The following is a 15000-nucleotide window of genomic DNA, read 5'->3' on the forward strand; positions in this document are numbered from 1 at the left end:
TAAGACGACTGGGCGTATAACACGACCCCCCAACTTTTGAAATGATTTTCATGGGTTAAAAAGTCGTCTTATACACCGGAAAATACGGTAACTAAATCCAGAGTCACTGACATAAGAAGTGTGCCTGTGAGAGATTATTTTGTAATTTGTATTGTTTTGAAAATTACTTTATTGCAGATAAAGTGAAGGGTAATGTGTTACATTGGGTTTAAAGAATCTGGTGCTTTGGCTATCCTGCCATGCAAAATAAAAAATGTTTGATTTGCATGTGTGAGAGCATCTTTAGAGTAAAGCTATAGGAGCATTCTTCACATACTCGAGACCGTTCATACTGCTTTATTATTATAATATAGTTTTTGTACAGTTAGTGCAAAGAAGCATTAGAGGTACATGTAGAAATATTTTGAATTCTTTTAAGGATAAGGCATCTGTCAGAGGTCCCATAAGGCCTTCTGTTTGAAGATCTCAATTTCTGATGACTGCATTCATTAGTAAAGTATTAACCTCAATTAAATCTCCTTAGCTTCTGAGATCACTCAGGTTTGGTTAAAAAGAAAAGTACAGTTACCCATAGAGTGGCTTGTTCACTAAAAGGAAGGCCTTCTATGGATCATGAATTGAATTTTTTCCCACAATTAATGAAGATTGATAAAGTTGCTGCAATGTTAAAATGAATGTCAAAATGAATCTTAATAGATAAGCTTATATATTCATAGCCATAGCATCTTTTACAGGATGCACTTCTTTAGCGTGTTGCCTGATTTTGTAATGAAAGATCCAGTCATGTGATGACTCACTTAACCACATTGTTTACCAACTGAAATTCCAGTCCCAATCATAAGTTAAGAACTACCTGTAGTAAAAAAAAAAATGAAAGCAACAAGGAAAATAACACCATCTAAATTCCCCCCCCCAGTAACAGTAAGATGTCTTGTTGAATAATACAGAGTCATCTTACTTGCCTTTTATAGGGAAAGACCTTGCATAGATGATACCATGTCCACAGTCCTTAAAAAACAGTAACAGCTTGGAGGATTTGAGTGCCAAATTTAATCCTAAATATTAAGGCCGGTGAACATTTTCCTGTCTTGCCAATATTTTGCTGCTGAAAAATGAAAAGGCATCTCTGAAGGTACAACGGAGGTCTTTAAGAGTGATGAGGCAGATTTTATTTTTGCCAAGTATTTAGTACAAGCTGAAATATTGATACTCATTTTTGCAATGCTGTGGATAAAAACCATTGAAACAATGCTTAGTACAGACGTTATTTTCATAGAAACTTCATATTTCAAAACAAGTATATTTCAATTTCCCACAAAAGTTAAAATTACATGCAGAGATAGTTACCATTTAGGATGCATGATAGTATATCAGAAGCTATTAAAATGAAGAACAGGTAATGAACTACATTATTTTAACAATGCAATTACACAGAACTAGAAAACTGACTTTGTAGTAAAATATAAAAATCTACAATTATAAATATAAATTTGATCCATGGAATCCACTCTAGAAATATTTACAATAAGTATCAGCTCTACTAAATGCCTACCAAAATTTTAAAATGTTGAATATTACAGAGAATATATTTACATCTACCATATTAAAAGTTAAATTTCTAACAAATGGTATTAGGAGTGCTATAAATAACAGGGAATTGGATACTAAAACGTGTGTTGTGCTGATCACTTCAGCATCTATAGTTATGATAAATTTAAGTGAAAATGTAATCACAAAAATTAAAAACTAATACTGTAAAAGACTACAATATTCTTAGAAACTGCAAAGTTCAGTAAAATTAGTTCAAACATAACAAAATGCATTACGAGATTTTTTTTTCAAAAAGGCACACATTGTTAATGCATTTGCAAGAAATGTTTATTCAAACCAAATGAAATAAAAAAGATTATCTAATAACTGGACATCACCCTGCCCTATGTAAAAAAAGGAAACATTTCCAGCTCTGGATAATTGCTCCGTCATATTTTGATTGAAGTCAAACTAGTGATTCCAAGCTCTCCGCTGCACTGCCATCTGGTAAAGCTGAACCATTACTGTCGATGGATATCGAGGGATTTTCTTCTTGCCTTGAACTAACAAGACTGAGGACAGTTTTGTACAAAAACTGGTAATGGTCCTAAAAGATTGTGGGTGGGTAGAAAATGATGGGACATTAGTGTGGCTTCTATGGATTACAAGAATCACTAATAGCACATTCAGTGACCAGATAGTAAGAAACAAGCAACCGCATGCTCAGGAGATTGTTGAAAGAGACACGATTTGTCCAACTTGTCAACCTCAGAGAAAGGATAGCATTTTCTTGGCCAAGAATAGTGCCTAGGTCAGGACTTTTCAACCAATGGTATGGGTACCACCTGTGGTACATTGGCACCTGGCAGGTGGTACACGACCATCCTAGAAAAGTGGTAGCCGGGGAGGGGAATGAGCTGAACCGGTGGCAGCACCGCACAAGCCTGAGCGATAGATGGCTGGAGCTGCAGGGCTGTCAGGGCTCAGCGAAAGCACCAGGATCAGTGCCAGGCTCCAGCTGGAGCTCAGTGCTGATCCTGGCCCTTCTGAGGCCAGAAGAAGCGTTGATCAGCTGGAATTTTGCAGCATCCCCAGGGTCTTCTGATTTACATTCAGATGCTTGGCAACTGATTCATATTTATGACGGTCACAGTGTTCCAGGGTCATGTGAAGTGACCAAAACCTGCTGCAACCACCCAGCAGATGGGGGGTATAAAAACCAAACATCGCCCACCCCACTCCTGCTGCCAACCCTCAACAGAAATGCTCACAATAATGAAGACTTCAGATCGGAGGAAGAGCGCCGCCAGGCAGACAGGTATCTTGCTCGGCTGTGGTTTGGGGGACACTTTTTTCAGTGCCACTGTAACTTTGAACAGTCACTAAGTGAACTGTTGTAAGTCAAGGACTACCTGTACTTCATCACTTTTTTACTTTTTTGGTCATCAAATTTTTGACACCTTGCTAGGCGACTGGTGGTACTCGGATGTTGCCATATTCTAAAAGTGTTACAATGGGTGAAAAGGTCGAAAAGCCCTGGCCTAGGTGATGGTAGGGAGAAAATATAAAGTGATATATTCAGAATGGTAAAAGTAGCTGTTCCTGAGTTATAGATCGAGTATATCCATGGCCAGGTAATTGGCAAATTGTTGCCAATATGAAGCAATGCCAGACCTGCTATTTTAAATACTTAAAATGAGATTTTATCTCTTTGGGAATGGAATTTCACCCCACAAAGAATGCAGTTTTATTATGCAGAGTAATTCTTGCCTACTTACAATATCTGTGAAGACACCAGGTCTCATCAAATTGATCATCTTAGCTACATGATAAACATCCACACAATTTTCATTTTCTAATTGATGCATAAGTGTTGTTAAAGCACAGAAGGTACCCGCCGTCACTCCTCCATGCCTTATGGGAAAAAAATACACAAATGTATATCTAGAAAAAGGATATGCTCTACATTTTGATAAAATACACAACTGCTTAATAAAAATGCCATTTAGGACTTCCTATAGAATCAATGTGATTTATTTATGATCAGCTATTGATTCTACTCACCATTAGATGGGCATATCCACTAAAAAACATTAAAGGGTTCACATTCTCTTACTGAAGAGCACCCTTAGTAACAACTTGACCTGCTTGATTGTTTTTATATATAAAAATATATAAAAAATGATGTATGCTCACTGCTTTTGGATCTTTTAACAATTGGGTCATTATAATCCAATAAATCTCTTGCCTTCTACTCCAAAACTATGCTTGCTGTTCTACCAGCTTTCTTTTCTCCTTTTTTCCTATTTCTCAAAATCATTTCTTGTATGTATTTCTTGGGTCTATTTTGAAGCTTAATTAATGTCTTTGTGTTGACATGACAGTTAATTTTTCTGTGCTACTACATATTTTATTATTGTCCTTTTAAGTAGTTTTATATACATGCTGTTTTAAATGTGCAAATATTACAATAGACCATGTAAATACATTTCATTGTCTTAAATTATAGAAGATAGTGTTAGGGCACCTGACAAAAAAGTGGGGGGCCGTGAGTTCTAGTCCTTCTTTAGCCAGGAATCACTTTGGGCCAGTCACTGTCTCTCGGTCCAACCCTCCTCACAGGGTTGTTGTTGTGGGGAAAATAGGGGGAGGAAGGAGGAACTCAAGGTATGCTCACCACCTTGAGTTATTTGTAAAAATAATAAAGGCCGGATGCAAATAAATAATAATGCAAATAATAAGTAAATAAAAATAAAACATATTCTTGTTTAATTTTTCCCTGACACAGCAATGATTGAATAGTATGAAATTACTAGTTACTGCTTTTGCATTATCTTTTACTTATAATGATATTTTTATTCTATTAAAGTGTTGCTAATTCTTTTCCATACACTGTTTAAATTGTTTTACTCCATGGACAGTTCCCATAGATGCCATATATTGAACTACTGGCAGAGTCAAGAAGGCATTATTAAGAGACATTGAATACTGGCAATTTTTAAGTGGCAGAGAAATTTGGTTCCAATTTCTTCCTATAAATATGACTTTTATAAATCACATACTGTACAAAACATAGAGATGCCAACTTAACTATTTAAATTGAATTAATACTTACTCATCATGCACAATCATAGGGCCATCTCTGTTGGAAGTTTCTTCTTTTATGACGCTTATAAGTTCAAATGTTTTACTAATAGGGCTATCTGGATTTGGCCATTTTGGACACTGAAAATGTCTCACTTCAAGAACGTAATCATCCTCAAAGATTAAAAAAAAATAGTGCATTTAATTGATTCACATTTTTGAAACAGGCGAATCAATACAACTAAAAATATGTTTCACTTGAAAATTTTCCACAGTTCCATGAAAAGAAACTTGCCCCCTTTAGGATTTTCTGAATGCTTACATATCTTTGCCACTAAATGTATTAGAATTATTGATATATAAAAACCTCAACCTCCTCCTCAAATGTTTGGGACATGTTCATTCATGAATAAATAATCCTACACACAATGTGCCAGTCAATCTATATTCCTTTAAGAAAACAGGAGTGACCTGAGTCAACTCTGTCTTATATAATTTTTTAGCTCATTCAACTGAAATTCTCATCATGAAAATTCTAAAGGCAAGTCATAATACCTCTCACATTAACATTTGAAAACCTGGATAAAAAAGTCACTGATCCCTTTCAATCAGGAAAAGATTACAAAACTATTCCTAAACTCTGGGGCTCTACTGATCTCTGGTCAGAGACATACTCTTAAAATGGAGAATGTTTGGAAAAACAGTAAACTTTTCCCAAGTGTAGCAATCCTGTTAAAATGAATAAAAAAGTGTAATATAAAATTGTCCAGAAAGTTACAAAGAAACTGAGAACATCATCAAGAGAACTGTAATCCTTTTTTTTTGCTTCGCAAAAACCATTGCTTGCCAAGACGATTGCTTATCTCAGTTATTAAAAAGTATCTCTATGGAGAAATGTTTTGTGGAGAGATAAATCAAACATGCCCACATTTGGTGTACATTGGTATCGTTATGCCTTCTGGAAGCCAAATTCTGCATTTTACAGTAAGACTTTCATACCAACTATGAAGCATGGAAATAGTGTCATGGTTGTTATTTTGCTGCCTTGGGAACTGGACACTTGGTCATCATTTAAGGAACTAAATTCTCTGCTTGAGTCAGAGAATTGTACATGAGAAAATCAGGACATTAACAATTAACTAAAGAAGCTAAAGAACAAGTGGGTTAAGAAGCAAATTACTAACATGCAAACAGGTCAACACAAAATGGATTAAAAACATTCAAGATTTGCTTGGAATGGCCAGGTCAAATCAAAACCTAAACCTTATATTAATATTTTGACAGATTTTGAAATGAGCTGCTCACGTTAGAAAATTCTGAAATGTTATTGAGCTGAAACAGCTTGGCATGGAGTAATGGCCAAAGTTCCAATAGAGGAATATAAAGAAGTAATAATAGTAAGAAGCATACTAATCAATTACTGTAATTGTTAACTCACTGCCTTGAGTTTTACTTATAAGGTGATAAAGGTGCAATAAAATCTAATAAGTAAATAAATAAATATGGTTGCAAGGTATTATAACCAGATACTTAATAAATGGAAACAATTACTTTTTCATACTTGTTCTCCACATATTGTATGAAATGTTTCTGAATGAAATGAAATGAAATTTCATAATGTATGAAATAAATGAAACAAGTATCAATGTGACTTATTCACTCATTTGCATATCAGCAAGACTACATGAATTTCTGATAACATTCAATGGCAAAGTTAAATAAAAATTAAGAACCTTCAAAATGTTAAACAGTTCTTCATAAAACTATATATACATATGTACTAGTTTAGAAATGGTTATCATGAAGATTTTAACTTTAATCATTTTCTTTATATCTCTATATATCAATAATCCAAATTTCGGAACATGTATAAAAGTGCTTAAAATTATATTTTTGGTTGTTATAAATAAACACTTTAAGAATATTCCAACCAAAGAAGGAATTATTATATTCATGGCTTTACTTTATGTCTTATTATGGCATATTTAATTATGACACTTGGAATTACAAAAATATAAATTACAGGGCTGGAAAGCAAGCTATTGTAATCCCCCCATAAAAGCAAAACAATCATCTGAGTTGAGTCTGAATTCAAATGAGAGTAATACTCTATTGTATAATAGGAAAGCAAGTATACTTGTGTAGCTTCTAAAATGAAATCCTGGATTATGAGTTTCTCTTCATTGGATAAACACTTATGCTCTTCTGAAATCAGGCTGACTTTAAAGCTCTCACAATTTATAGGATCTTGTTTGTTAGGCCAATAGACAAATTCATCTTCTGCCTGCTAAAAGGAAAAGAAAAGAAAAAGAAAAAAAACTTTCAGATTTGCTATGAAGAAAAGTAATGGTTATTTTAACAAACTAACCACGATGTAATTTAATTGCACATTCTAAAATAGGTCAGTAATCATGATGACCTTAAACTTTATGAGTACAATCAAGATTTTTAGAATATGTTTTAAAAGACATTGTCATGGTTTTTAGAAAATCAGTAACTGTTCAGTGCATTTTAAAGCATAAATACCAACTTTTAAACAAAGTTATCATGATAATACATGCCAGGCAACAATTTCCTATCTCTATTCTTATGGCACAAAGATACTATCTTTCCAGAATTCCATCACTTTAAGTATTTTATTTTATTATCCCTATTATGTCCAAAAGACTATTTCCCATGTCTTCATTAAGATAGTAATGAGAAAAGTAGTTTTTATATCATTTTCTTATTTTTAACATCAAGTTCACTAATCATTAAAACGATGAGATTCTGTTTCGTGATTAACAACTCTAGTAAGTAATAAAAATGCTGATATGAAGCAAAGCATTTAATCTTACCATATTCTGACTATCAGGGAGCATAACAATTATTTGAGCATTGTGATCCCATATCATTTTCCAGAAATCTTTGATAGTGTGTAGCAAAGGATGTTGGGTAATAATAAATTCATTACTTTGATAATAACCCTGTAAAGAATACAAATTAAATTAAGGACACCCTGTTTCTTATAAGCATGTGTTTCTTATAAGGAGTGCTCTTCCTTTTAATAGGATTGTGCTGCTTCTTAGAAGCATCAGAAACAGCATAATTTTATTAAAAGCAAAAAGATTCCCCTAGAAGATAAAATATTAAACCAGTGCATAGAACCCAGACTACTGCAGAAACACTTAAGAAGGTTTCTTGTTCAACCTCTTCCTTTGACCTGTTTTATAACTACATAGTTTAGGGGGTTTTTATTGGCAAGGAAGAATATTCATTTTCATTTTTTTGACAGCAAGTATGTTAATTTTTGTCTAAAAGTTATTCCAAAGGTACTTTTTCAAAAGGCAATTTGACTTCCTTTGTTTTTCTTTGAAGACATTTTGCTTCTCATCCAAAAAGCTTCTCCTTTTAGCTGCTTATAGGTTTTTAATTTCCCTCTTATTTTCTAGGGATTTTTTTCCACTGTTTTTTTCTCTTCAATTAGTATAGTATAGTATAGTATAGTATAGTATAGTATAGTATAGTATAGTATAGTATAGTATAGTATAGTATAGTATAGTATAGTATAGTATAGTATAGTACAGTATAGTGCAGGGGTAGGCAACCTTGGCTCTTTTATGACTCGTGGACTTCAACTCCCAGAATTCCTGAGGCAGCTTGTGCTAGCTCAGGAATTCTGGGAGTTGAAGTCCACGAGCCATAAAAGAGCCAAGGTTGCCTACCCCTGGTATAGTGTCTTACTCCCCCCTCTTCACTGTACAGCTTGTTAAAAGCATTTAAAAATAAGGAAGCAACAACACAACAAAAAAGATGGCAGAAATGACAAAACTCAATTCTTGAGATCTTTGTGTTGAAAAATTAGTCTGAAGTATTGTTTTATATATATAACAAAATGTGTTTTTGTGATACGTTTCCTCTTCCTTTTATTGTAATTGTTTTTATATTTTTCCTCTTTTAATACTGACCCACGGAACATATTCAGATTGCACCATGGATTTTCAGTGGTACTGATTATTTAGCTTTGTTTTTCTTCCAAAAGTTACAAAATAGGTGAATTAAGATGATGCCTTCATTTAAAAGACCCCAATATGAGCCTGCAGTCCCTGGCCTCTATGTCCTTTCAGTCTGTAATCAGTGAGAAACGGACAGAACTGGAGGGGAGGAGATTGCTTGAAGCTGCAATTACTCCATCCAGGGATTAGGATGGTTTAAAAAGCTACAAATAAATATTAAACTGCCATCACCAGTTATAAATAGCTCCTGTTTCCTAACCTTAAGGACTGGCATGGATTTCTGAATAACTCTTCAACTTAAAGAAAGCTGCATAATCATATCAAAGCCAGATATTGTGCAATATAGTACTGGCCCTTACATTTTACTTGATTACACATGTATTTATGCCAATTGGCACAACCTAAGGATGGCACCAGTGGTGTAGCAGGGGGGTGCAGGGGGGGCCGGCCGCACCGGGCGCAACATCTGGGGGGGCGCGCTCGCACTCGCAGCTCTCTGCCCCTGCCTGGCTCACTCACTCTCTCTCACTGCAGTGCTGGCTGTGCGAATCCGATCTGAGCCGCCAGGTCGCCGCCCACTGTGGAGGGGGAGGTGCCAGGCGTGCGGTGCGGTGCAGTGCGGAGAGAGAGCGAGGGACTATCTGGGGGAGGGACAGTGCAGCGGCCGCCCAGCGCAGTGCTGAGCGCGGGAGAGAACCACACCAGACCAGACCAGGCAGCAGCAAGAAGAAGCTGGCAGCGGCGGCAGGTGACACAAGCCAGAGAGGAGAGAGCCAGTGGTGACAGACGCTGCAGGAGGAAAACTAATCTAGTGGAAGAGATTCGAGTGCTAAAATCCATGGGTTAGGGGGCGCAAATTACTTGCCTTGCCCCAGGTGCTGACAACCCACGCTACGCCACTGGATGGCACTTAATTCACACAAGATAATTGCAGCTCTTGATGTTCTCCTTGCCCTTCTAGGTCCACTGCTACTTTGTTTGGTCAAATGGGCAGGCCTTGGCTGACACAAAGGAAGTTCCTCAGAAAGCTGACACCAATGTGTAGATCAATTCAAATTGCAGTATGATTTACAAAGTAACTCACCATAATATAAGAAGCATTAATGTAATCAGTGCCCTCACCAGACAATGACGAAATACCAACTCTAGATCTTTCCACTGTAACACAAAGATAAGAATTTATTGGGGAGTGTGGTGCCAAACACCAACCATTTTCTGACATATATTTTAAAATTCTCCAAATCAGAGAAACTGGAGGAGCACCTGCTATTAACACAGGAGCTACATATCTGCAGTTGTATCTATTGTAGTTATTTTACTGAGAGGCCTAGTTTCATGAGACCTGGAAGAATAATGGGGCCTTCCTTCCTTTCTTCTTCTATCTAAGCAAATGATACATTTTGGATCATTTGTACATTGGATCCATACATTTTATCCCTTCAGATGAAGTTATGGTAAATTGCCCCTCCTCCACTTAATAAAGTGTGAAATGTCTGTAAACTATGAGAAGGAATCTTTCTTTCTTTCTTTCTTTCTTTCTTTCTTTCTTTCTTTCTTTCTTTCTTTCTTTCTTTCTTTCTCTCTCTCTCTCTCTCTCTCTCTCTCTCTCTCTCTCTCCCTCTCTCTCTCTCTCTCTCTTTTTCTTCCTTTCTTCTAAAACTGCATGAAATACAAAACTGAAAAGAGAGGGTTGGAATGATTTGATCATCTGAAATGTATAGTCTTTCACAAATGCATTGCCATTTCAAGGTTCATCCATCTTATTCATTTTGAATTATATCTGTGTAGGCTTATACAACGAAATACCAAAAGGTAATGTAAATCACTACTTACCATACTTTTTAGTATACTACATAGCTAACTTCAGAACTGGCCACAAATATTAAAAAGAGAAAGTGCAAAACAGCAAGTGTGTTTTTCCCAAATTTCCTTTATACTGGTATACTTCTGGTATATTAATAATAACTGCAACAAAATCAGTCTTAATTTTGTATTATATTCAGTGAATTTTGTTTTTGACAAACCTACCAGGAATTATAGATGAAGTCCTGTTCTTTTCTCTGTTGCACTGTTTCAATGCAGTAGAATAATCACATTGCTGTATATTAGATTGGTTCAGAAGCTGAATAAATACACACATGATAATACTATTAATAATAAATAAACAACAGTAGCACCACTTGAATACCATCAGCACTGACAAAATTACCATCAGTCAATCACAAAAGGCAGCTTTATTCTGAACAGACTACATCCTGTGATGATATCTTTAACACTATCAAATATCCACATCTGCCTATCCCAGATCCTTGGGAAGAACTTGATAGATGAATAAAAATGCCAAGCCCAATCTGAACATCTGGCTGACTTTGCAATGAATCATAATAATATGAAGGCTTGCTTTAGGGAGGCATTGCATGTTTCTCTTTATCCTCTTATCTCAGAATAGTTAAGGTTTATTGCCTTTAATATGACTGCACTGCTTGTGCATGAAAGCTATTGACTTACATTCAGTTCCCTAACTACCAGGATACATCTAGGGACCATATAAAAGGTTCTGACCAGCCATCTATAATTTTTCTAAATCTCAAGTTATAATAAACATTCATCCATGAAAAAGTAAAATAGGTTAACGATAGAATTCCAAAGTACAACAAATTTATTTATATTCTGCCTTTGATATTTTTAGAAATAACTCAAGGCAGCCGATGCTCCTTCTTTCTTTTATTTTCCCCACAACCAAGTCAGTGAAGTGAGTTGGGCTGAGAGAATGACTGGCCTAAAGTCAACCAGATGCTTTCATGTCTAAGGTGGGCCTAGAACTCATGAACTCTCAGTTTCTAGCCTGGTGCTTTAATCACTAGACTTAACTGGCCCTCAGTGAAAGAGGTTTTGTAATTAATCGTGCAGTTTAAGATTCAAAGCAGTTGATGAGGATTAAATATCATTATCTGGGTTCTATAGCAGCAACTGGGACATGATGTATCCATAAGGATACTGCCTACTGTCAAGTATATTCATTGCCACAGATATCTAGGCTATTATTATTCTTTTTCAAAAGCAAGCTCCATTTTATTCCTGTTATGCCTTGCAACTGCAATAATGGAAAAATGACAAAACATGATGTCAAAATGCAAACCCTGGAGTTTTCTCTTGCACCCCAATGTTGCACACATCTGTGTAAGTCATATCAATTCTATTATAAAGTCATAACAGACATTTTGTCATTTGCTCCTTAATCTGCAGACCCCAGAAACCTATGGTAATGGTCCTATGATTTCAGTGAGTCAAAATGTCAAGCGACACTGTATTTCTTTATGGCTGACAAGTAGCGTGAACTTAGTTTAAATTTATTTTTTCTTATTTATTTATTAAACAAATTTATATAGTTGCCCAACTGACGCACAATGACATTAGCATGCAGAAGGCGCAGAACAAAATGCCAGGTACCATAGTTAAGAGGTAAATAAACTTGCATGCTTCACATGGAGCATTGCAACACAGTTGAGGAAACAGCTTAGGCAGAATTGCCAATTTTGCCTTTGACTTTTTGAAATCCAAACAGCCTCACCTTGAACTGCTTCTCTAATCTTGTCTTTCCCATTGGTCCTGGTATTAAGAGTGAATTCACATAGGCATGAATGTGGCTTTCGGATACTTCTGTTTCTTTGCTTAGTATGGCTTCCACAAGTGCATCATGAATGAAGATGTACTGTTCCTGATTTACAACATGAAGAAATAGTCTTGGTCATAGCATTGATATTTAATATGATTCAATTCCAGTTAATATGTTTTACTATGAACTATTCAGCAAAACAGAATTGATCCCTTTAATGATTATACACATTATACACATTCTAAAGTCAGAAACATATTTTCTACAATTACAATAATTATAGATATTGCTACATTACCATGATTATATTCATTACTAATCACTAGGAGGCAACAAAAACCTATAATGTTTTGTTTTTTTGTGGGTCAGGGGTGCCGTTTTATAACTGGGCTCTGTAACTGGTATTGGAACAACAGAGTATTTTGATTTGCTTCTTTTAAATCCATTTAAAAAGTTACCTTTGTGAGTTTTCATGATAAAATTCAAGGCAAACCTTTTTCTTACCTCTGTCTGCACCAAATAATTCCTTTGTGTTCGTATATGCTTCAGGAATCCAAATATGTTGACAGTCCCTTCATGTTGAATTTGCTGGAGCATGCTGTCTAACACTATGTATGTGCCTGTCCTTCCAACACCAGCACTGTGAAACATTAAAAGTGAAGAATATATCTAAATCTGAGAAAAAGCATTAATACATCTATTCAGATCTGCTCATTCACAATCTGTTATTCAGGAGCTACCCACAGAAAAAAGGGCTTGATACATCTTATGAACAGTTGAAAATGACATTTTACACTTTATGATTCAAAATCTGCTATGTTAAAGTGAAACCTAAATGAGAAAGCTAAGTTATAAAGCAGATTGAAGTTCACTTGAATTGAAAACCTAAGAAAATATAGCTTGCTTATGGAGAGGCTCATTGTGTTTTTCCTAATAATTAAAATGGGAAAAGTGGGATATACATCTAACAAATGAAAGGTGAAAACTACAGACCTGCAATGAACCACCACAGGACCTACAGCATGTCTTTTAGCATAGGATGCCTTTCGAACAAATGTCAGCACTGGCAACGTATACTCAGGAACACCCATGTCAGGCCACTGAGTATAATGATACTGAGAAACTAAACGACCACTTGACCTTCCTTTTTGTGAGCCCTATGACATAGAATAAAAATTAAATCACAGCATTTATATTTATTTTATAGATTTATAAAGCCACATCTGAAGTTTGTGACTCTGGCAATGTATAAAATGAGTATGATATTTTACAATACAAGATATTATACAATGCAATACAATGCAATACAAAACCAGCAGATCCCAACAAAATCAAAAACATAAGCAACAATATCTGGAATATCTACCTTTTTCACTCTGGTGTTCCTGATAGTGAAATTCCTCACGGTGTAATAGGCAAGAACATGAATGCTCTTTTGTGTCACCAGAAAGTTTCCATATTCTTCACTGCCATCAGCAGGCCAATACTGGTCACATTTTCTCTGGCAGCCAAGAAATATACAATGTTAATATGGAAAGGAAGCTTTAAAATAAAGCATTATTTTAACTAGTAAACTGTCCAGACATGTGTATTTAAATATCTCTACTGCTAAATGACTACACTGCATAAAGTGCCTGTGAAAGCTGTTATTTCCCCCCAAACTTTGGAATTTTAAAATATTTTATCTGATTTGAATGGATATAGTTGGAATGCTAGGCATGGAAATGGCCAATCACATTTGAAAAATAATACTAAACTAAATTACTTTCAATCAAGGATTATTTTTTTCTTTCCAACTTTCTTCAATATTTTCATTAATTTTGTAGAATTCACCAATACAGATGATAATAAGATCAAATGCAGACTTCTGCCTTCAAGATTCCTGAAAAGGCAGTTATCACTTTTGAAAGCTAGAGAGAGGATTTTATTATGCGCAGATGAAAAAAATCCCTTCTCAACTCAATTTGAACAGCTCAGGTTTTTTAATGACTTATGTTAATTGAACAAATGATTGCTCCATACTAGTATTAGGTCTTCCATGATTATGGGTCATTTTCAGGGGAGTTTTGTATTTCAAACCTATGTGAGTTTATTTAAAATGAAGCTGATTTCTAATGAGTTTATCATTACAAAACATTCAATTAATAGGCTTTATTGAGAAGTTCATGCAACATATAAAGGTAAAGAACATTAACTAAGAGGTTTATACCCGTCCTTTCTCAACAAGGTTGGTTATCATTACAATGACTTCCACATTATGTTCCCATATCATTCTCCAGAAATCTTCTGCTGTTGATTTTAAAGGCCCTTGGGCTGCAATATAAGCTTTTGGTCTGTTGTAGCCCTGCAGGAAACAAAGCGAAGAACAGAGTTTATGATAGGACAGTGACATATGGTTCCTCTTTATAAACGCTTGCTCTCCTTCCAGCTTTTCAGCCATCCAAAACTCTTATCAGTACTGACCTTGATTCTCACACAGAAGTATCATTATGGCTAACTAAGAAACTTAACATCCCCCCTTCTCCCTCCTTCATCTAAAATCTCTAAACTAAACTGGCAATGAAGACAAAATGAAAAATGGCTTCAGTTCAGTTTGTCCCAACATTGACATTTAGTTCCAGGCAATACTCTAGAAGTATATTCATTTTTTTACAAAATGAGAAATAAAAATTACTTTTTTTCTTGGAGGATGAAATGTTAAATATTCCTTAGCATAGATTTCTCAGACTTTCAGGTGGAACTAGATCGATGATTGGGTCTCTCCTCCTTTTACAC

The 15000-nt window shown here is 35.3% G+C and overlaps 1 protein-coding gene across 1 annotated transcript in view; it reads right to left on the reverse strand.

Annotated features, from left to right (window-relative positions):
• Positions 1–1996: 1996 nt before the first annotated feature.
• Positions 1997–15000, reverse strand: part of PTPRZ1 (protein tyrosine phosphatase receptor type Z1) — a gene marked incomplete at both ends in the record, with an annotated part of 107250 nt that continues 94246 nt past the window's right edge. Inside the window, 12 exons of the mRNA XM_083366525.1 lie at positions 1997–2137; positions 3309–3444; positions 4646–4788; positions 6752–6901; positions 7452–7580; positions 9694–9767; positions 10638–10731; positions 12181–12327; positions 12730–12865; positions 13219–13382; positions 13592–13726; positions 14435–14569. Of these exons, the coding sequence (XP_083222651.1) occupies positions 1997–2137; positions 3309–3444; positions 4646–4788; positions 6752–6901; positions 7452–7580; positions 9694–9767; positions 10638–10731; positions 12181–12327; positions 12730–12865; positions 13219–13382; positions 13592–13726; positions 14435–14569 (1584 nt within the window). The remainder of the gene's footprint in view (positions 2138–3308; positions 3445–4645; positions 4789–6751; positions 6902–7451; positions 7581–9693; positions 9768–10637; positions 10732–12180; positions 12328–12729; positions 12866–13218; positions 13383–13591; positions 13727–14434; positions 14570–15000) is intronic.

Source organism: Vipera ursinii (genome assembly GCF_947247035.1).
Source record: "Vipera ursinii genome assembly, chromosome: 6".
In the NCBI taxonomy this organism is placed as follows: Eukaryota; Metazoa; Chordata; class Lepidosauria; order Squamata; family Viperidae; genus Vipera; species Vipera ursinii.